At 34.0% G+C, this 21,394-nt stretch overlaps 1 protein-coding gene across 1 annotated transcript; it reads right to left on the bottom strand.

The window, feature by feature from the left end:
• Positions 1 to 5,832: 5,832 nt before the first annotated feature.
• On the bottom strand, positions 5,833 to 20,467 carry LOC110838449 (uncharacterized). Its single transcript, XM_022081653.2, has 9 exons — positions 20,310 to 20,467; positions 16,921 to 17,066; positions 14,322 to 14,403; positions 13,309 to 13,343; positions 12,774 to 12,809; positions 10,710 to 10,845; positions 8,738 to 8,823; positions 7,568 to 7,595; positions 5,833 to 5,986 (listed from the first exon to the last, which is right to left on the bottom strand). Exons 1-9 carry the CDS (start codon positions 20,389 to 20,391, stop codon positions 5,925 to 5,927), a joined length of 693 nt encoding a protein of 230 aa, XP_021937345.1. The 5' UTR covers positions 20,392 to 20,467; the 3' UTR covers positions 5,833 to 5,924.
• Between the last annotated feature and the right edge of the window lie 927 nt (positions 20,468 to 21,394).

The raw sequence follows: 21,394 nt of genomic DNA, 5'->3' as shown, positions 1-21,394 counted from the left end.
TTAATTAATTTAATGAGAATATTTGTACATTTAAGCATGACCTTATCAAAATTACCATTACACATTTTTCAAAACCCAGTTTTTCGTTTCAAATACATATTTATATATCCCGTTAAACATATAATAAATATTTTTATAGTTATAAAGCACACAAACTAATGTACGGTAATTAGAGAAGAATTTATCATACAGAATATTTGGGGATATAAGATAAAAGAGTTAATTAACATATTACTGTGAAATAAAACTGGTTTGGAGTAAGATACATATATGGTTCCTGTAGATGAAAATGTAGAAGTGGTTTAGCGTGATTTGAAACTGGAATTTGAAAACTGAGAGGGATCATGGTGTTAACACAAATTTCAAAATAGAAGATTTTCACGTGTAGGGAGGACAATAATGCCATACATATATTAGTGCAGGACAATTTAAGTAGTAAATGTCTTAAAAACGAAGGTATGAGTGTAGCTTATAACAGAAGATTAAACTGTGGCGAGATTTAAAACATATTTGAAAGCGAATGTACAAAACCAGATGTAATTTGGAAAATATATTTTTTAAGGTATAGTTTGAAATAATGAAGTTGTGGAGACAAGGGATAAAATTATAGTTGTAAGAAGGGAGGATTTGTATTAGGAGGGACGCATAATTTTAAATATACGTGGGACATAATATCAGTGTTGTGCTCAATCATAAATATTAAAAATTGTTGTGATTACTATTAATTCTTAAACTTAAATTGAGTTGTGGCCCATAGGCTGTTAAACGTTGCTCCAGAACTTGGTGAAATTCCATGGAAATTACGGAATTTCTAAAATGTGTTCAGGTTTATAACTTACGAGGTGCGATCGGAAAGTTTCCAGAAGTGTCAATAGCGGGCGAACCGGACGTAGTACGAGCTTCTGCCGCTAGGGGGTGCGACCTACATTCATAGTGAATCAGTGTGCCAGCCGGCATCATCGAATTAGCATTTGTTTCTTAGTAACGGGCGTTTTGGTAGTGCATTACACCGACCCTCCTGCGATTTCGAAATGGCGTGTGCATCAAACTTTGCCAAAGACTCGCCAAAACGGCTACGGAAACCTATGAAATGCTAAAGCAAGCATTTGGGGAGTCCGCAATGGATCGTGCACAAACTTTTGTGTGGCATTCACGTTTTAAAAATGGCCGAACCTCTGTCGATGATGACGAGCGTTCTGGACGACCATCTTCGAGCACAACGCCCGAAAATGTTACGAAGATTCGGCAGGCCATTCACGAAGATCGACGTCGTACCATCAACGACTTGTGCGACATTGTTGGGATAGGCTATGGGACCTGTCAGATGATTCTAAAGGAAGAACTCCACATGCGACGCATCCTGTCTGAGGACCAGAAGCAGAATCGACTTCTCGTTTGTCAGGAGCTCAAAGATCTTGCAAGAACCGACCCCAACTTCCTTTCTAAGCTCCGTGTGACTTCTTCCTCTTCCCAAAGATGAAAATTCAGCTAAAGGGAAGGAGATTTGAGACGATAGAAGAGATTCAGGCAGAATCGCAGATGGTGCTTGACAGGCTGACAAAGAAAGATTTCCAGGGATGCTTCCAGGCTTGGCAGCGGCGCTGGGATCGTTGTGTTCACTCCCAGGGGAACTACTTCGAGGGTGATGGATGAATTTAATACCTGAGATAAGTGTACGGGTTTTTATAGGCGCATTCTTGAAACCTTTCGATCGCACCTCGTATATAAGGTCGGAAGGAAGTGTATATTTCACACTTTCAACAATCTTTCGTCTCATGTTTTTAGTAAAATTTTGCATATTTACTTCCATGCAGAATTCCAGCTATCCATTCGTAAGACACATGTCTTCTTAAACGTCTCTCCTTTCATTTCACATGCGGTTGTTGACAGACCAAAAGTATCGGTTACCATTAATGCCAGGATGCAAGCTTTTAAAGAATTCTGAAATAAGCTCTACTCAGAGTGCCGTTAAGTCTTTGCAGCAAATTGCCTTGAGAAGTCGGACGTATACGTAAGTAGCTCAGAATTGCATAAATCCTTAATGCACCGTTTATAGGAAAGGAAGCGGTTTTCAGTTTTACTAAAGAAGTTACTTGGTCTCGGAAGACTTGAAAAACTGAGGGCTACTTTGTAGGAATGTGTTTGCTGAATTCGAAACTTAATCCTACAATCACGTGCTTGGAGATGTATGAAACTTTAAGTTCATATCTTCCGCAATATTTGTACCAAAAAGAAAGATATGCAATCTAAATATTTTTGAATTATCGTATTTAAAAAATAGCTTACCGGTATTCATCTCTTGAATCGCAGTCCTACTACTGTAATTTCCTATACAAAATATTGTCTTCACGGAAATTAAAAAAAACTGAAAACATTTAAAATGAGAGTTATTTTTCAGCACTTCAGACAAGGGATTCCATGATACCGCATGTTAAGTACATTTATAAAATTACCTAAACATTATAAAATCTTTTCAGAGAAGGAGAAACTTAATTTTGTGTATATATTCTTCTTATTCAAGGAATTTGTTCTGGTTAAAAATTCGTTTCAAATGGAGAGCAAACGTGCACATATTTTAGGTCCTAATTTTTAAACCTGATCATAGAGTTAACAGTTATTTTCATTCATCCACTGTCGCTTTTAGACACAGTAAATTGTGTCTCATTTCTAGCACTAATACTGAAGTGTCCACTGACGTCAATAATTTTTAGAAGAAATTTAAAAAGAACTTATCATCAGTGGACACTTCAGAAAGAGTTTAAGAAGTGGGGCTTTACTAATGTATTATGTGTGAAAATGACTGACTGATTAAACTCAAAATAATCAGTGAACACACAAGTAAGCTGTACTGTAGAATCGTAGAAATATATTTCTCTGAAAATGTTGGAGAAGACGTTCAATACTACACGGCATCGTAACCAAAAAGAACCCGATGTAAATTTTCTCCACTCTTATAATATAGAATCTCATAAATGTGCTTACCTCTTGAATGGTCTTAATCAAAAATTGCTTAAATGCTGATTTTATGAGTTGTGGTTTTACCAATTCTTCTGCCCCTTTTCAGCAGTGAGACCATAATAGAGAAGAATTTCAGCTCTAAAGTGGCTAACATTTGATTATCATAGTTATCAGTTATGGATCTAAGCTCCTTGTTTTTATCCGATTAATATTTAAATCCTGCTAGTATGAATTCTTAGGCAAGTGACAGGAGCCTTTAACAGTGAATCGACCCATCGCAGATCTTCTACTTACAAAAAGCAACACGCGGACATGCGTCCATGCTCGAATTTGAGTGAGAAGCACTTACGAGGTTTTTAATTTCTAGGGACAATTTATTTTTCAATTTTTTTAACTTTTCATTTTTCAACTCATCCTTCAAGATATAGAAATTGCAGTTTTCGTATGACATATAAAAGCAACTATATGTTATAATCGTACATCAGTGTGTTGATCCTGCGGAAGGAAAGAAAAAGAAGAACAATGTTTCGTGTAATGGTAGACCATAAATTGTCTTTTTCAAATCACAGTGCTCTGGGAAATATTCGCCTAAACAGGATGAAGTAATAAAGGAATTCGGCATGTTAGTCTACTTAAGGATGACAACGTACGAGGTGCGGTCGGAAAGTTTCCAGACTGCGCCTTAAAAAAAACCCGTACACTTATCTCAGGTATTAAATTCATCCATCACCCTCGAAGTAGTTCCCCTGGGAGTGAACACAACGATCCCAGCGCCGCTGCCAAGCCTGGAAGCATCCCTGGAAATCTTTCTTTGTCAGCCTATCAAGCACCATCTGCGATTCTGCCTGAATCTCTTCTATCGTCTCAAATCTCCTTCCCTTCAGCTGAATTTTCATCTTTGGGAAGAGGAAGAAGTCACACGGAGCTTAGAAAGGAAGTTGGGGTCGGTTCTTGCAAGATCTTTGAGCTCCTGACAAACGAGAAGTCGATTCTGCTTCTGGTCCTCAGACAGGATGCGTCGCATGTGGAGTTCTTCCTTTAGAATCAGCTGACATGTCCCATAGCCTATCCCAACAATGTCGCACAAGTCGTTGATGGTACGACGTCGATCTTCGTGAATGGCCTGCCGAATCTTCGTGACAGACAACATAAGAGTTTGTTGGATATGAATGGGTAGGTTTTGGGCATAAGCTATTTACAGTGGTAAAACAGGATGAAAGTGAAAATCATTTCGCTTTACTTTGACGTAACCCACACAGTAATAACATAATTCTATATCGGGTTAACCTTTAATTTCATTTAATAGTTCGTTTGAACGCGCTGGTACGTCTCATATTTTGATACATCGATAATTCATTTTATGCTAAATGAAATTACTACCTGTAAAATTTATTTTTGAACACAGCAGACAGGGCAAAGTGACCTAGAAGTATGAATTAGATTTACGGATTTCAGCGAAGGTTGGTACCAATATCCACGGTTATGAAAAGATAGATTTTAATATTATTTACATACAAGGTAAATTTACTTTTCATAGCCGAATTTTTCTCTTAATAAATTGTATTGAAGTAACTACATTACTTCTTCAGGGCTTTAACAGCATGCCGAGTTTAAGTTACTGTATTATTACCAAACTTTCTGTTATTAATAAAAACGCAAAGCCCTTAAACATCTACCTGTTTTATATACGATGTGATGTTCCGCGCACTGACATAATATCTTACTTCAACCTTTAATGATGTGCACTTTAGATTAATATTAAACGACATGAAAACTGTTGAACCGCAAGAATTGAATACTTGGCATTTTAACATCTTAATTGGCGTATGAAAGTTATTGGACTGTTAGACATAAATACAGGACGTGCCATTTAAAATGTAACTCAACAGCAAGCACGTAATATTGAACAAAAACAGAATAATAAATATTTCTACCCCCGATTGGATTTAGAAGACCAGATAATCAGGACTGTAACTTGAGTATCGACAGACATTAGACCAGGGAATAATAAATTTTAATAATTTGAAACAAATTCGTCTTGTGTTTTGAAATAAAAATCCGATGTGTAATAATCGATTACGTTACACTATTATTATAATTTCAGGCCTAAGTTAGAAATTTCATCTTGTTCCTTCACTTAAATAAATTAGAAATAAAATAATCTTTGGTTTTATACCAAAAATAGCTATTCTACACGAGTTAATTAACAAGGACAGAAAATTTTATTTTACGTGGATAGTTAAATCTCATGTGGGTATTATGCCATTGCAGGAATGTCCATATACTTTACATTTTAATTTCCTCCGTTATGTACTATCATCGTAATAGATGTTGAAATTATGAGTTATCAGGACAGTCGTCTGTGATGACGTCATTACCTGTTATCCTCCCTGATGATATTGTCGCCCTGAGGGCCTTCTGATTATGTCTTGAGAACAGTCTGTATAGTATTGTTTTGAAGGCTGATATTTAAATTATGTCATTTAAGGGAAATCTGTATTCTCAATTTCTAATTTTCATAATCGGTAATACCAACGTGACGGATGCTAAAACTTGTAAGATGATAAAACTATATTTCCTGAAGAAGTTATCGTGGTACTGGAGTATATCAGTTGTTCTATGAACTAATCATGCTGTCATATATTTGTGACCTGAAAACTGTTCGTTGTACCGTAAGTCCACGGCCGTCGAGCTGCTTGTCGTGTCCACTATGCGTTAAAGTAATGAAAGTAAGTTCGACCTTTCAGTTTACGTAAGCAAATGGCATCGCCTGTGGAGCTGACGTCTGGAAAATAAGTCTGAACGGAACGTTTCGCCATGTGCTGCCTGCTTGTTTGCAAGCGACGAACATGGCGTAAGAAATATCTTCATCTCTATGTCTGAAAGAAATGTTTATTGCTGAATTACAATTGTTTGAATGTAAAATTTATTGTTATTATTATTAATCTTTTCTGTCTTCATGGTTTCTATATATTCAGGACATCAACCAGTTCAGATATCCTTTTCCGAACATTGTCGCATTGTTCACCTGAAACATAAATAAACTTTTAAAACGGTCCATCGTACGCACGCACGCACACACACACGAAATATTGAATTCATTGTTTGTTTTATATGTGTGTGAAATTTCCTTTTCACTTTTATGCGAGAACATAAGGAAGACTTTTGGACCTAAACGCACTGATGCAAGTGAGAAATTTGGAAACTCGATTACCAAAGAACATTTGGGAGGTAAGTTCTGAGGAAGAGAGAGGAATAGAACTGGCCTAGGATTGGCTTTCAAATTTTGTTGCCTGTAATACTTAAGACTTCTCTTATAGTCTGAAGAGATAACAAATTTTTAAAGTAGAAAATATAAATAAATTTTTCACGCTGTTTAAACAACTTCTTAAAATCACATAAATCTCTTCTTCGTTAGTCATAATTACTTTATTCTTTAATAAAATATTCTTTTATATTTTATTAATTTTATTGATTGTACTCGCCGCGAAAGTCTCAAATCCTATATTTTATTCTTGCTTTTTGAAGTTTCACGTGGAGTTAATATTTAATGGTATCTCATAGCTTACATTCTGTACATATGATAAAACATAATTTCCTTTGTGCTCAGGCCTTTCACAATCATTTGTAGTAAATTTTACACATCCAAAAAAAAAAGACATTACAATTATAATTTACGATGTGGTACTAATACTTTAACTGTTGTTTTTCGTAACGATCCGAATTCTGGTCGTGAAAGAAGGAATACATGAATAGAAGAAGTCGTTGGAAATCTGTTTTCTTCGAACTGTGCCAGGATACAAAATGAATAATCGCAAACAGAATGCAGATTTCGGAGAAGTAGAAATGATGAATATGAACATAATAACAAGACACTACCGAAATGTATGGCTGGAGAATTCGAAAAAAATCGAATCCTTAATATGTCCCATCAATCCTATCGGTCCTACAGCCTCGTGAACAACCCCCTTTTCCACCTTGTGACATGATTCATGACTTCATTAAGTTACGTCAGCAGAAAATAATGTAGACGTTCCTCATACCTTCTCCCTGATTGTGGTAGAAACTTGTTATGACCCGTATATTCCAGAAGAAAAAAAACATCTATAAATATTATCTCCTTGGGTCACAGAGACGATTATCTGTTCAGAACCAGTCATGTACCACAAGGGAAATTTGATACCAGTGTATTAATTATGTATTCATACGCGAAGGAAAAATAGTTACAACCAGTGCTAATTTTGGCATCCATGATCAAAAATGTGATTGAAACATTAATGAAGGAAATAATTAATTTTCATATTGAATCAAATAAATTCATCTTTAATTCCGAGGAACCCGCATTGCCATTGCTTATATCCGTTACAATTTAAATGCTAATGTACACATTATTTTTTTCTATTATTTTGCTTTATTCTTTATTGTATTTTCTTTATTTAATGGACTATTTGATGTTGTTCAATTTAATATACTTTAAAAATTTAGACCCTTTTCATATTTGAAAATAAATATTTGTTGTTATTAATTTTTTATTAATTTCAAACAACATCAACTATCCCTTGAAGAGAAACGCGACAGATTATATTCAAAATTGATTTATTTTACTTACCAGCGACCTTCCGGTCATCGGGGCAGCTCTGAAAAAATAAAATATCATTATTTTAATATTACATGACATCACCAAATGTTGTGATTGGCTGGATAACACGGATGCGAGAAACATTAAATAGCTTATGTAAATTATAACGAGAGTGTAATTTACCTGTCGTTCGGATTAAATGTGACACGTAGTCTCTTAATCCAAACGAAGGTTATACATTAAAAGATTTTCCAGCCAGAACAATATTCTGAGGATAATATTTGGTTCGAAGAGACAAGGAAAATACCATAAGAGGGAGATGGGATGGACACGTAGAAATATGGGAACGTACGTAGTGTCGGTAGGAAACCAAAAGGGAAAGATAATTTTGAAAATATAATATTAAAACGGATTTTGATATGGTTCAGAATAGATTCATATGACAGGATTGAGTCCAGTTGAGGGCTGTTATAAATATGAAAAATCTGAGTTCCGTATAGGGCAGAGAACGTCTTGTCTAGCTAAGTGACTACTGCTTCTTTAAGGACTTCGATCTGTTGAGTCAGAAAGACAATTACCTAAGTCCTGTTAAGCTTCATTCAGTGAATCATAATTGAAAATAGGACTTACTGCCTTCAGCGTTTCTGATTGAAGTGCTGGATTGTGCCACACTCGTAATTCTCAATCGGACTAGACCGCAAAAACCTCCTTTCCGATACTTTGTAATGTATTATTAGTCAATCATTCTGCTACTGATAGCGTCCACACATAAGTAAATAACCACAATCCCATGAATCATAACATTTTAATTAATACACATAGAGGATGTACGGAGGATATCTATTCATGATTCTGTTTAAAGATTAACATTCTCACAACATATATTAAAAATTATTTTAACTTACATCTTACCAGCTATGAGAATCGTCATATAGAATATTCCACATCATTTTAATAAATACAACCGAAATAAAGGAATAATATAATCTTCCTGTAATTTTCTTAAATTAAATTTATTGCTGTTATGTGTGGTTATTTCACAGTTGGATCCGAGATTTACATGAAACGACTTCTAAATTTCTATGTATTTAGCAGTAGTGGACATTTCAAGATTAGTTTTGTCGGGATAAATATGAAACTATTAATTTCAGAAATATTTTTAACATGATCATACGTATACCAGTAAAAATGTTTACTTACAATTTCCACCATATATTTGATACAGTCACCAATAACAGCAGAAGCTATGTTACATTTCTGGTCTTCAAAGTTGACTTCTCCTCGTTCTGAAACACAACGATAAATGTAAGCTTATTAGTCACTGTAGAACCTGTCAACTCAAGCAATAAAAACGACCTCCTTGGACTAAAAATTTCTGTGTAACACAGCAAAGAATCATTTATGCTTGTTTATGTCCAAGAAACATTTCAGGGAATTTAAAGTAACAATATAAATAATAAAAAGTTGGAAAAACTCGCCAATGAATATATATTGATGAAATATAATACAGTCTAGAAACTTTCCGATCGCACCTTGTAAGACTCCGGCTAAGAAAAAGGTTTAGTATAAAGAAGCTTGATTTGATACGGGATGTATGCTACAATCGATTCTGTATTTAATAAATAATTTTGGGACGACGGCCTACAGAATGGACAAGGTATATGACATATGTAATATGCTGAAGTTTAGAGCAGTAATTTTCAACTTTTCTCATAAACATTTATTATTCGTTTGTATAAAGGAGATTCCACTGAGAATTAACTTAGAAACTGCAACAATAAATGTAGTTGAAGAGAATTATTTAACAGCGGTTTAGTTGTGGAGAGAGAAAATGGATTTTTTTTCTTCGAAATATAAAACGCACGCTACGAAGAAAATTTTTAAATAACAGGACGATTGCCATACTAATGTTTTATATGGATTCGAATAAATTAGAAGGAAGAGAAGACAGTAACGAGTTTCTTGGAAGCGGTCTCAAGATAGAGAATTATAGATCACAAGCTTAGTGAAGATTTAAGAGAAGAACTGGGTATTACGTGTATTAACACAATAATAAACTGAAAAAGAAAATAGCTAGGGAATTTTGAAAGAATACATGAAAACCGGATTTGAAAACTTCTTCATCTCTTCATCTCTATCTAGATTGTAAGATGCCGAGGCTGTCTATAAAAGATGGAATATCCTTAACAGAAAGTGAGCTTGACCTATGATGATCAAGACAAATAGCTCAGTAAATAAATGATGATGTTTCAGTGGTTTAGACAAGGTTCTTAAACCATCGATGAGAAGAGCGTGCCAAGTTCAGAAAGTGAAAGCCCTCATTGTATCTTAGGAATTTATCAGCGAACGAAACTCTTAAATATCGCAAATAGATGACATTCACTTATAATTTCGTGGATAATTTGGACGAAATGACATAAACATATTGGTGGGAAATATATCAGATGCAGTCGCTTTGAAGTAGAACACGAACAAAATACAGTTATGAAAACTTAATTTTAGTGGGTTTGAATATACAGGTTGAGCATTAAATATGCGAGCATAACCTAACAAGATATACAATTTCCGCGAAATTAGAACGTAAATTATGTTATTTAAGATTATAACATCGTATAATCTTGTAGATGTTAACGTGTCTGAGAGACATGATGCCTTCATCTTAAGGGTTGAAAGTTGAGGTGGTATGTTCCTCCGGAATGTTGGTAAACCACCTACAAGATTATATGTTGTTGTAATCTAAAAAACCATTGTATGCAAAATGGTTTATTTGAAATAAATTTATGTTATCAAGCAATGTGCAACAAATTGGTTTACTAGAATAATTATATACAGTGAAGCAATCAGACCACTTAGTGATTTTCAATGTTTTAATGTTTTTACTACTAAGTAATTTTTATCAATCGAAATCGAAGTTTGTTGGATTTTCCTTTAAGAGTTTACGAAGAAACACTAATCGCTGATACAATATTTGACTTCATAATGTCCTGTGCTGGTAGACACTTTTGAGCAAAGTTTAAAATGACGTGTAGATGCAAGACATAAGCTCACTTATTTGCAGTCTCATATTTTGAAAGATATAATGACAAAGTTTAAAGTACATCGGAAATACAATTTATTGCTGCATAATTTGTGTCCAGAAAAATTTTAAAATAAAATACTTATATAAACTTGCCTTTGGAAAAGCTGTTAGCAAAATCAACGCATCTTTTTATAAGATCATCTTTATTTGCAAATAGTTGACCGTAACCTTCTCTAGCTTTAACGTAAGGTATCACTTTTTCTGCATCCAAGTTACCATCTCCGTCAACCTGTAACAAAATTTCATGAAACACTTTCATCATAGTATTATAATGTTTCTTCATTTCTTCACTTGGAAGACTTTACAAAAATCCTTTTCTTATAAACTTGTACCGTTTCTGCTCAATTCCAAAATTATAGTTTACATTATTTCCACTTTTGTAAAATAATTTTTTAAAATACATCATATTACTTGTGTTACAAAAGGACTGCCATTTGAGGGGTTATTTATTGCTTTAAAGACTAAATATTTTAATCGATTCATTATATACTGCATTTCAAAAATTCTAAACAAGTTTGAATATGTTTAAATAAAAATATTCAAAAACAATATTATTTTTATCTAGTTTTGTGGTATTTTATTTTTTCCATTGTTACTGGATCTGGAGACTGGTAATGGCGGTATTCTACTGTTATCTCAAAATATTAAACCATTATTTTTAAACGCACGTTTCACGAAATTAATTACTTTTTAAAATATCATTACATTTTTTCGTAACTCTAACATGATATTGTTTTAATACTAGATATGAGAGATAAAGCAAATGTTTAATAAAAAAATTTAGTAAAGAATTCACGTGGGTAACTGTTGTTTAAAACAGTGACAATGATTATTGATACATAAAAATAATTAATAAAATTCATGTCAGCGGAAATCACTGTGTAGAGGAAAGAACACTTTCTAATTTACTGTTCATTAGTCAGAAACTGACAATATTTGTAATGACTTCAGTAAACTTAGTTACCAGTAACGAATCTCTAACCACTTGCTACGTATACTTGCAAGGCAAATATAACGGTGGCTCCTGAAAGGAAAGTTTATAATGGTTATATTAAATTCCTTGTTTTTAAAATAACGCCAGAGAATAAGTCGTTATAGTAACTGTTTGGAATAGTAATTTCTACGATGTGTGTCGGAAAAAGGAGGATGTTTCGGTTGTTAAGGAGGGCTTAAGGACATCAGTCATTTCTGGTTTTTACACGAGTCTCAGCAGGCCTTTCAAAACACTTAGGTTTTCTGAGGACAGCTGTTTTACCCTTCACTTAATTAATCATGCTACAGTGTGAATACAGCCAGTCACAATTTCCTTTTGTCACGCGGATAGTAGTAGAGGTTGTACAAATATAACTCAATTATTCGTTTTAATCCGTCTGATCACAATATATTAATTTAAAATTTAAAATTTTATAATTAAGATAATAAAATATCATTCATGTTCCATATCGATTGATCGATTTACATGTATCGATCAATCGATATGGAACATGAATGATATTTTATTATCTTAATTATAAAATTTTAAATTTTAAATTAATATATTGTGATCAGACGGATTAAAACGAATAATTGTTATAATATTCACAATTTGACGCAATTACAATATCTTAAGTATAACTCAGTTTTTTGCTTAAAGCCATTGGTATCAAGAGAAAGAGCTATACGACCAATAGGAAACATGATAACCAACCGAAAGAAACACTGTAGTTGAATGAAAGAACACGAAAATCGCTTTTTATATCGCGACAGAGGCTTCTGGATCCTTCTGGACAGACAAATCTGCAGAAACAGCGATTGGCCGATGAAAGCAAACGGAAAATTTAGTTAAGGATTAACAGTTACTTGAGACATTAATAAATGGAAGTAAAATTTTCGAATATCAGTTAAGTGATAGACTATCTTGCTATAGTTCAGATTCTTGGTTCTTCAACCCGTCACTTCTTATACACTCTGTTCACTTCAAGGTTGTTTCGAACAAATGTTTTTCTTTTCACACATTTCAATCGAAAATTCTTGTTTAAGTACACTGAGAGTAAATGGAGTGTGTGGATTATGACGGGCATATAAAATAAGTCTGTCTGTTATCCGTACATAGCTCATCTGTAGTTGATACATACGCTAAATGTGACTTTAAAAAATGACTATTCCACAGAAACTTACCAAATCAGATTTCTTGACAGCGCAGTCCACGAGACACTGTAAAGTAAATAAATATATTCTATTGTCGTAGGATAAGAGCTTATAATTACTATAACAAACTATAAATTTATGTGGGTAATTTTACCTTTATATATTTAACTGTATAATTTTATGTTTGTTACTTAAATTTCTTGTTGTAGTTTTCTTGATTCTCTACATATGTTTACGTGTGTTATTATGCAATAATTCAACTATTAAAATCATCTTCATTTTCTTCACTTGAATATAATTACTCACATTCAAACAACATTTAAGTTTGAAGTTTGGTATCTTCTAATTAACAGACTAGCATTTTATTTGTTGTAAAACATATCCCCTCAGACATTTTTCTGTAAGACAACCCAAACAAACTGGAAATGTCTTACTATGTGGAAATAGTAGGAATAGGGCAATAGAATAATATCGATTAATTTTCCATGACAAACAGTCGAACCTCGGAGTAGGATATTAGACATGCGTTTGATACGTTAAATATAGGAATTTAATAGTTACTTACGACTATTTGTTTCAGACTGTACTCTTGCGATGAATCTGAGAAGAAAAGAAGTCAAAATAATTAAATTCTTCGTACTGTTACAATTGACGACATAAATTTCTGGGCTGAAATTCCAAAACTGAAGCATACCGAAGGGCCTGCCGTTATTTTCTTAGATAATATCATATAGACGTATCGAACTACAGGTTGCATCCTAGGTCATATACGAGTCTACCACTTCAGAAAAGTATTACCAGAGTGAATTCCTTGAAGATGTCTCTCTTCTGGACTGCAACACCATGTATTCAGGAACTTGCTATCTCCATCACTAGGACGATGATGGCTGCAGCTAACGCCTCTGAAACGTCTATAGATTTCTACAAGGCCCTGAAGGCAGCCATCTTCTTACTAGCCGCCTGTAGAACTAAGCATGTTTCTTTTTCTGAATCGCTAGTTACTACTGAAAAACTGATCAATTTAATAAACTTTTTTCAAAAAGACTAACATGAACGTCTGATGAAATTCTTTCCCAGGTCAACTCGTGACTCCAACATTCATTTACCTTAATTACACTGCGTGTCGTTTAGGATTCCTTTGCCAAGATAATTGACTGTTAACTTTTCGAGAAGTATTCACTTACAAAGATGGAACCTGCTTAAAAGTTAAATGCAAATTTGCTATATCACCAGTTAATCCTCGTCGTCGAATAAAAACAACTCAATTCAGTATTTGAATAAAAATTTTCTTGGATATTATCCATCGTCTAGTAAATATAAAACGTAAAAAACGACGTTTCGGAGATGGGACTCTATCTCCGTCTTCAGGTTCCTACACAGTTGGGCCCACTAGATAGAGCTAATCCCTATCTCCGGAGATAGAGTCCCATCTCCGAAACGTCGTTTTACGTTTTATATTTACTAGACGATGGATAATATCCAAGAAAATTTTTATTCAATTGACTCTTAACCATCGTCAAGAAGTTTTAGATTTGATATCAATTCAGTATTTCTTTTAAATAAAAATTTCGTACTTACTTTTGCTTTTCGTTTCTATAAGGCACTGCGCCATGATTTCGCCGTCCTTGTTCGAAAGTTTTTGTTTGTCCCGATTGCAGCACTTTTCTCCCAGAAACACACCAAAAATAGGAATTAATTTTATATTACGTAACAGCCTTCAAAATTCTGTTATCATATACCCACGTGATTTTTCATAACCAGTCTTTGTTTTAAATTGCATTTAACTTTAATATTTGTGTACGATATGTACTCCAATATAAAGTAAATAAAAACTTATTTAATAGCTTTAAACTTTCGTTTCTCAGGCATAGGACGAGGTTCGTAACATTCGTGTTGGGTCTTTAAAGTTTTGATACTGATAGACTACACAAACGGATTGGGAGAGAATTAATATAAGTCTGATATTGAAGTACACGTCCATGAGATTTTATAGCATTACATGTGTAAAAACATTAACATCGTAACATAATATAGAGCTCTAATAAAATAGAAAGAAAATAATTTCAGACACCTCACAGTTTCTCCGTAGCATGATTTGGTCTTCAATTAATAAACATCAAGACCAAAATGACATTTAAAGTCATGTAGGCGCTTGGGGGGAGAGGTTATCAGATACTAATCGTTCGTGACCTCGGCACTAGGTGGGAGTGAGTGGTCAGGGTTACGACCCAGCCGTGAAAGGTCACCGGTACCCATTGGACAAGAGGCTTGGTGGGTCCCAGAACCAGTCTGGACGCAGAGGCTAGAGGAAAAATCTTTTGCCCCTGTCGGGGATCGAACCCTCGACGTCCCATCCGTAGTCAGCCACTACACGGACTGACAAAATTGCATCCACAATAACTAAAGTCAATAAGAGAAATCTGTACATTATTAAATTTGTATTTATACAATTAAATTGACGCTTGGCTTCAAAATAATTTCAGTGTATTGTTTGTAATATGGACTTCATTTTGTCTATTTTAAGTGTTAATTTTAAATTCGCACATGGACCTTCTAAAAATGTCTCCACATTTCGAAGTCGTTAATTAAAAATTTATAATAATAAAAGCAGGTTGGCTTTTTCAAATTTATCCGGTCTAATATATACATATAATTTACCTACAGTGTTTGTTTATAATTAGTTTGATACATTTAGGCGCTTAAAGTATCTGTATATTGCTAATAATTGTGGTAATACTTTTGGTAAAAAAAAACTGCCCCACAAACTTCAACTTTCTGTCAACATGAACTTTATTGTAATGTTATGTTGGTTTCGAGGACATACTGACCTTCACCCTCCAATAATTTTCAATTCTCTGTTTTACAAATGCGTTTTCGCTTTTGTTATACACTCGGATTGTCCGCCTACGTGAAATGGCGTCCTGATTGTGTTTGTCGGACGACATGAAGGTCGTTCTCAAACAAATGGAAGCACGTAGCTTTATTTCAGATTCACTTGAATGCGATGTGGGAAATTTGTACCGGATGTCAAATTTACAATTTTGTATATATCTTTTATCATTTGAAGAATTATGACTACAGATATTTCAAGCTAAAGATTTTATAAAAAAATTATAAATATGGATTCTCATCCAAACGTTCCTTTTCATAGACACTACTAAGAGATTTATTCTGAAGAGTTCCGACCAATTTGTAATAAAATCTGTATTGTTGGGTTTTTGAACTTTGTCCATCGTCTGATGTTATAAGGTTACACAGAATTTCGAAAACTGGACCTGTCTTCGTCTTCAGGCGTGGTAAAGTGATTAAGATTAGCTCATTCTAACGGGCAACACAGAATAACATGGTGCCCTCCCACTCCACTACACTTGAAGACGAGGACAGACTCAGTTCTCACAAAGATGTGTAATTTTATAACATCAGACAATAGACAGAGTTAAGAAACGGATCAATCTAGGACCTAGATTCTAGGTAATAATTTAATAAATAAAACTTCTTCCTGAATATGTAATAACTTCCTTTGTGCTTATTTTTTTATTGTAATACATAACAAACTTTATTAAACTATTTTCGAACTAACGTAAGGTTGAAAGATAGATTCACGCAGGAACAATGGATAGAATTTTGACGAGAATCTTTGAAATTAATTACGATAAACGATACTCTAAAACTGCAATAATCTTTTGCTGTATATACAACGACAGGAAAGCTTATGATAAGGCCTATAATAAGCTTTCAGGCAAGAAATATTAAAAATAAATGTAAATATCTGCAAAATTCCTCTCGGTAACACTTTGGTCGCTCTGTAACATATGTTGTGACACTTAAAATTATTCATTGTCTGGACTTTTTCCATCGTCCTTGATCAAAAGGAAGAAACCACGACGTTTCGGTAACTGGCTCTGTTTCCGTCTTCAGGCGAGAGATATCTACTCAGTTTATTTCGTTAGCTAGAGGTAATCTCTGTCGTGGTTTCTTCTTTTTGAACAAGGACGATGGAAAAAGTCCAGAGAGTGAATAATTTTAAATGTAATCCAAAATCGTCAGATCCCTTTAGAGTTGAATATGTTGTGACTTTCGGAGGTAGCTGGAACTCAGAATTATATGTTCTTGGCAATTTTGAGTCTCAGATTTCTACCACGAAAAACCTGTTAAGATATTAGATGTAGCGATGTACCTCAATGTTGTTTTGTTCGGTCCAGCGAGCTACTCGTGACAACTTCGTGTCTCCATGCTCGTTATGAAGTGACTCCCCATTAATTAAAGATGAATAACTATTCATCTCCTCACTGCCGGCTTCCATTTCCACAAGATCGCTGAAACCTTAAAATAGACAAAAGATACCTCGAAATAACACAGTAAATAAGCTATGTTGAAGAATTAAAAAAGACTGTTTAAAGTACTTCGTTTCCAATATCTTATATATGTGCAAGTTAAGGAGTGTTGTTCTTGTGATAAACAAGTGTTTTAATCCTTTAGAGCGTGATGATTGTCTGAATGACATTTAGAAATCCAGTTCGGACTTCGAAGAATCTTTGTTCTAAGAATCAAGTGATTAACGTTGTTTAAGGAAATAATCGGATATTACAATAATATTATGAGAATCGTATAAACCCACGAATAAAATCTGTAAAAATCCAGATTTCGTAAAAGTTGAATGGTACGTATACGCACCACTTTTCATTAAGGGGTTAGCATTTGAATCTCAGTGGTAAGTTTGCCTATTTACCACACACTTCAACATTTTGCCCACAAGATGTTTTTTATGAGTTCCTAATTGCTCTGAGAATAAACAGCCATTATTTGTTCTGGTTTAGAGAGAATTAAACAACTGATTATTGCGACAAAGACGTATTATATATATATATATATATATATATATATATATATATCCTGTGAAGTACAGTTCTGACTCTTGAGTATTATTTAAATGAACGCAAAATTATAGTACACAAACTATAAATTCAGCGTAAGTCTATTAGCTACTAGGAAATTTTAGGACTTTGGAGTTCGAAATTCTGTTCCTGACTAGCGTTGTAAATACAAAGATAGTGGCTTCGTGTTTTAATCACAGTGTTTTAATCACGAATTTTTTTTTCCCGAATACAGCTGGTTAGCAACATCCTAAGATTTGCATTTATTTGAAATTTTATGGTATATGACTAGTACGCTGGAATATATGTTCCTTATTTATACCTTTATGACCGAGTGTGACATTTTTTTGGCCCTTAATTTGAATGAGTGACATCAGCACCGTTGCCGTGAATTTGGATTATCGCGAACATCTTCCTGAAGTGTTAAGCTGTGGAGTCATGATTCTTATGGGACATGACATGGAAGTACGTTCCAGTATCGATCTATTGAGTGGTGAGTTGAAGACTTACGAGTTCTGATTAGACTTACCTCACATAATGGTAAAATTGTAGGATTTGTACTAAATGTGGTGTGCTTGAGAAAAGCAAAAATACGTGGGATGGTCGAAACGTCGGAAGAAATCGCTCTGAGATTGATTTCTTGTGCAGACGTTTCCTGCACCTCGAATAATGAGCATGATAGAAGGTCTCCGGCTACACCAAAGTTGTTTCTTTGGAAGAGGAGATTACAGAAACGAAGGCTACAGCTCATAAAAGCTATCCTGTATTCATTTCGTGTTGGAGGTGTTATCTGTGTTTACGAATACTAAGGATGATAGAAAGACGGTCCAGAGGAAAAATTTGTCCGTTTCTGCGAGGGGATTACATAAACTAAGGTCATAAACACGAAAACTCCTTTATTCTTACATCGGTGAAGATGTTCTGTAGGAATTTTATCCTATGATGTCGAAAAATATCTATCGAATTATGAGGCGTATGAAAAGCTTTCGGGGAAATAAGATTGCCATAAAATGGAAGTATTTGTCGAATTCTTCCACGGTAACATCTCGGGCATTATACTAATGCGTTCATAATTTTTCAAAACTGTCGTGCAGTTATTGACAGCTAATGACAAACATCTAGGACTTTACTGGAATCAATGACAATCAATTATGACTTTATTATATCTCAGAGACATGCCCTGCCCACACACTGATTATGTTTTCAGCGAAGGAAAGGATTTCATACTATATCTGATCTCGAAACTAAGCACCGATGTGACATTTCCTGCTCTCAATCGTCATAAATTATTGGTCATTGCTCTATAATGTGCGTAAACACTCGTCTCTCACGTTAATTGAAGAACACCAGTTGAGGATGTCTGAGAATATGATACTGAGAAGAATATTTGGACCTCAGACGGTTGAAGCTATAGGAGGTTGGAAAAAACTGCGTACTGAATACATTCATATTTCGTACTCTTCACCAAATATTTCTAGGATCACCATATCGAGGAAGGTGAGATGGGTATGGCACGTAGTGCTAATGGGGAGATGAGAAATACGTACATATTTTGGTTGCAAAATGCGAATTGTAGGAAGTACCTTAAGGATCTAGACATAAATGAGAGGATATTGTTAGATCTAGGCGAGATTTTGTTGGAGTTCGTGTAATGTATTCATGGTTAATCTATATTCATTATATAAAATAAATAAATTATTCCACCGTAAGAAGATATACATAGAATATACTCCAACCAAGTGCGGGAGCTGGAAATTTGTCTTGTAAACAAGGTAATGAACTTTCGGGTTCCATAAAAGGCGGGGAAATTCTTGATAACTTAGCTTGCTTTGCGTTTCTGAAGAAGAACTTCACTCCATGGAGTCAGTGTCTGCCCCAAAGTAGTACAGAGGAAACAACTGTCTGCGAAATTAGTAAATTATGTGAAACGTAGCTAAATTTATGATGCAGTGCGTTTTTATATTAATTTAATTTAATGTAATCTTTACTACCTTCTCGGACAGCAGACTTTCATTTTGATCTGTATTAGAAATTTTATGAGATGATAATGTTGCGTCATATTGTGATGAATCATAATTGTTTAATTTTAACCGTCTAATCACAATAAAATATTTTATTTAATATTAAAATATTAAAATATTATTACTACAATTAACATTTAATATTTAAAATATTTAAAATATGTTAAAGTATTTAAAATATGTTAAAATAATGATCATCATTTTAACATATTTAAAATATTTTAAATATTAAATGTTAATTGTAGTAATAATATTTTAATATTTTAATATTTAATAAAATATTTTATGTTAAAGTATTTAAAATATGTTAAAATGATGCTCATCATTTTAACATATTTTAAATATTTTAAATATTAAATGTTAATTGTAGTAATAATATTTTAATATTTAATAAAATATTTTATTGTGATTAGACGGTTAAAATTAAACAATTAGAAATTTTGTATGGTAATGCTTGCCATTTGCTTGGAAGATATATAAGGCGAAATAAAGTAAAAATTTACTTACATCTGCAATAAAAGAACAGACAGGTAACATAAGAATGCAAATTGAAGAAGATGGTGTTTAAGATAAGCTTGTATTATACTGATGTGCATATTTTCAAATATGATTATATGCGATTAGAATTTGTGAGTCAATACAGAGATATTAATATCATGGCTAGTACTTACTCCTTTTGCCGTTTGGTAGAGCTGAGCAGATCACGAATCCACAGACCAAGGCTGTGTAGAACAATTTCTCCATGGTGAACATGATTGCCAGTAATAATGCTGTGTCAAAAATTGACTCTTATAAACAGCCACAAATGCCATCTCATTTCGTGCGCATATCATCGCGACAATAGGTGACGTTTCGCTGTGGACGTATCCATTTCCGCAGCTGTGATGATATTTTGTGATAAGTACTTCAAACGCTACACTTGCTGGAATGCAATGCTTCAAAGAATCGGGTGGAATTTTTTAAAACAAAAGAATTTCGTACTATCTTATATCTCTTTTTGTAAATGCATAAGAGCGATTTGTCCATTCTATTCAAATGACCTTCTTTTGGTAAGAATCTGATTGCTTATTCAGTTCGGGACTTAACGTTCCCAAAAGTGAGCGATTTTTACCTTCATAATCGTACACGAAAGTGTGGGAGTTCATTTCAATGTGTATAAAGATTGTCGGTTTTGATAAATCCACTAAATCATAAATTCTTTTGTAAACTGTCCTGTGCCAAGGCTCCTGTCTGAGGACCAGAATCAGAATCGACTTCTCGTTTGTCAGGAGCTCAAAGATCTTGCAAGAACCGACCCCAACTTCCTTTCTAAGCTCTGTGTGACTTCTTCCTCTTCCCAAAGATGAAAATTCAGCTAGAGGGAAGGAAATTTGAGACGACAGAAGAGATTCAGGCAGAATCGCAGATGGTGCTTGACAGGCTGACAAAGAAAGATTTACAGGGATGCTTCCAGGCTTGGCAGCGGCGCTGGGATCGTTGTGTTCACTCCCAGGGGAACTACTTCGAGGGTGATGGATGAATTTAATACCTGAGATAAGTGTACGGGTTTTTATAGGCGCAGTCTTGAAACTTTCCGATCGCACCTCGTACGTCAACAAATTATGAGAGGGAATGAAACATTGAAAGGACTTTTATTTTGCGTCAAGACTGATGTTGGCAGCAGTGAAAAGTCAACTGATAAAGTAGTGTAATGTATTTAATTTATTTTAATTTCAGTTTTAGTACTAATTCTATGTATATGTTGGCTGTATGCATT

Source organism: Zootermopsis nevadensis, unplaced genomic scaffold, assembly GCF_977971745.1.
Source record: "Zootermopsis nevadensis isolate Lab colony 2312 unplaced genomic scaffold, Znev_1.0 Znev_ptg000021l, whole genome shotgun sequence".
NCBI classification, from domain to species: Eukaryota; Metazoa; Arthropoda; class Insecta; order Blattodea; family Termopsidae; genus Zootermopsis; species Zootermopsis nevadensis.
The sequence above is the reverse complement of the archived record's forward strand: the minus strand, read 5'-3'. Positions and strand labels throughout refer to the sequence as shown.

Bases quoted from the DNA above. Each gene is read 5' to 3' on its own strand.
- LOC110838449 (XM_022081653.2), bottom strand. From the start codon at position 20,391: ATGTTCACCATGGAGAAATTGTTCTACACAGCCTTGGTCTGTGGATTC. The intron at 14,404-16,920 runs GTACATCGCTAC...CTGGGAGAAAAG, and splicing joins CCGAACAAAACAACATTGAG to TGCTGCAATCGGGACAAACA. The intron at 13,344-14,321 runs GTAAGTACGAAA...TTTTCTTCTCAG, and splicing joins TATAGAAACGAAAAGCAAAA to ATTCATCGCAAGAGTACAGT.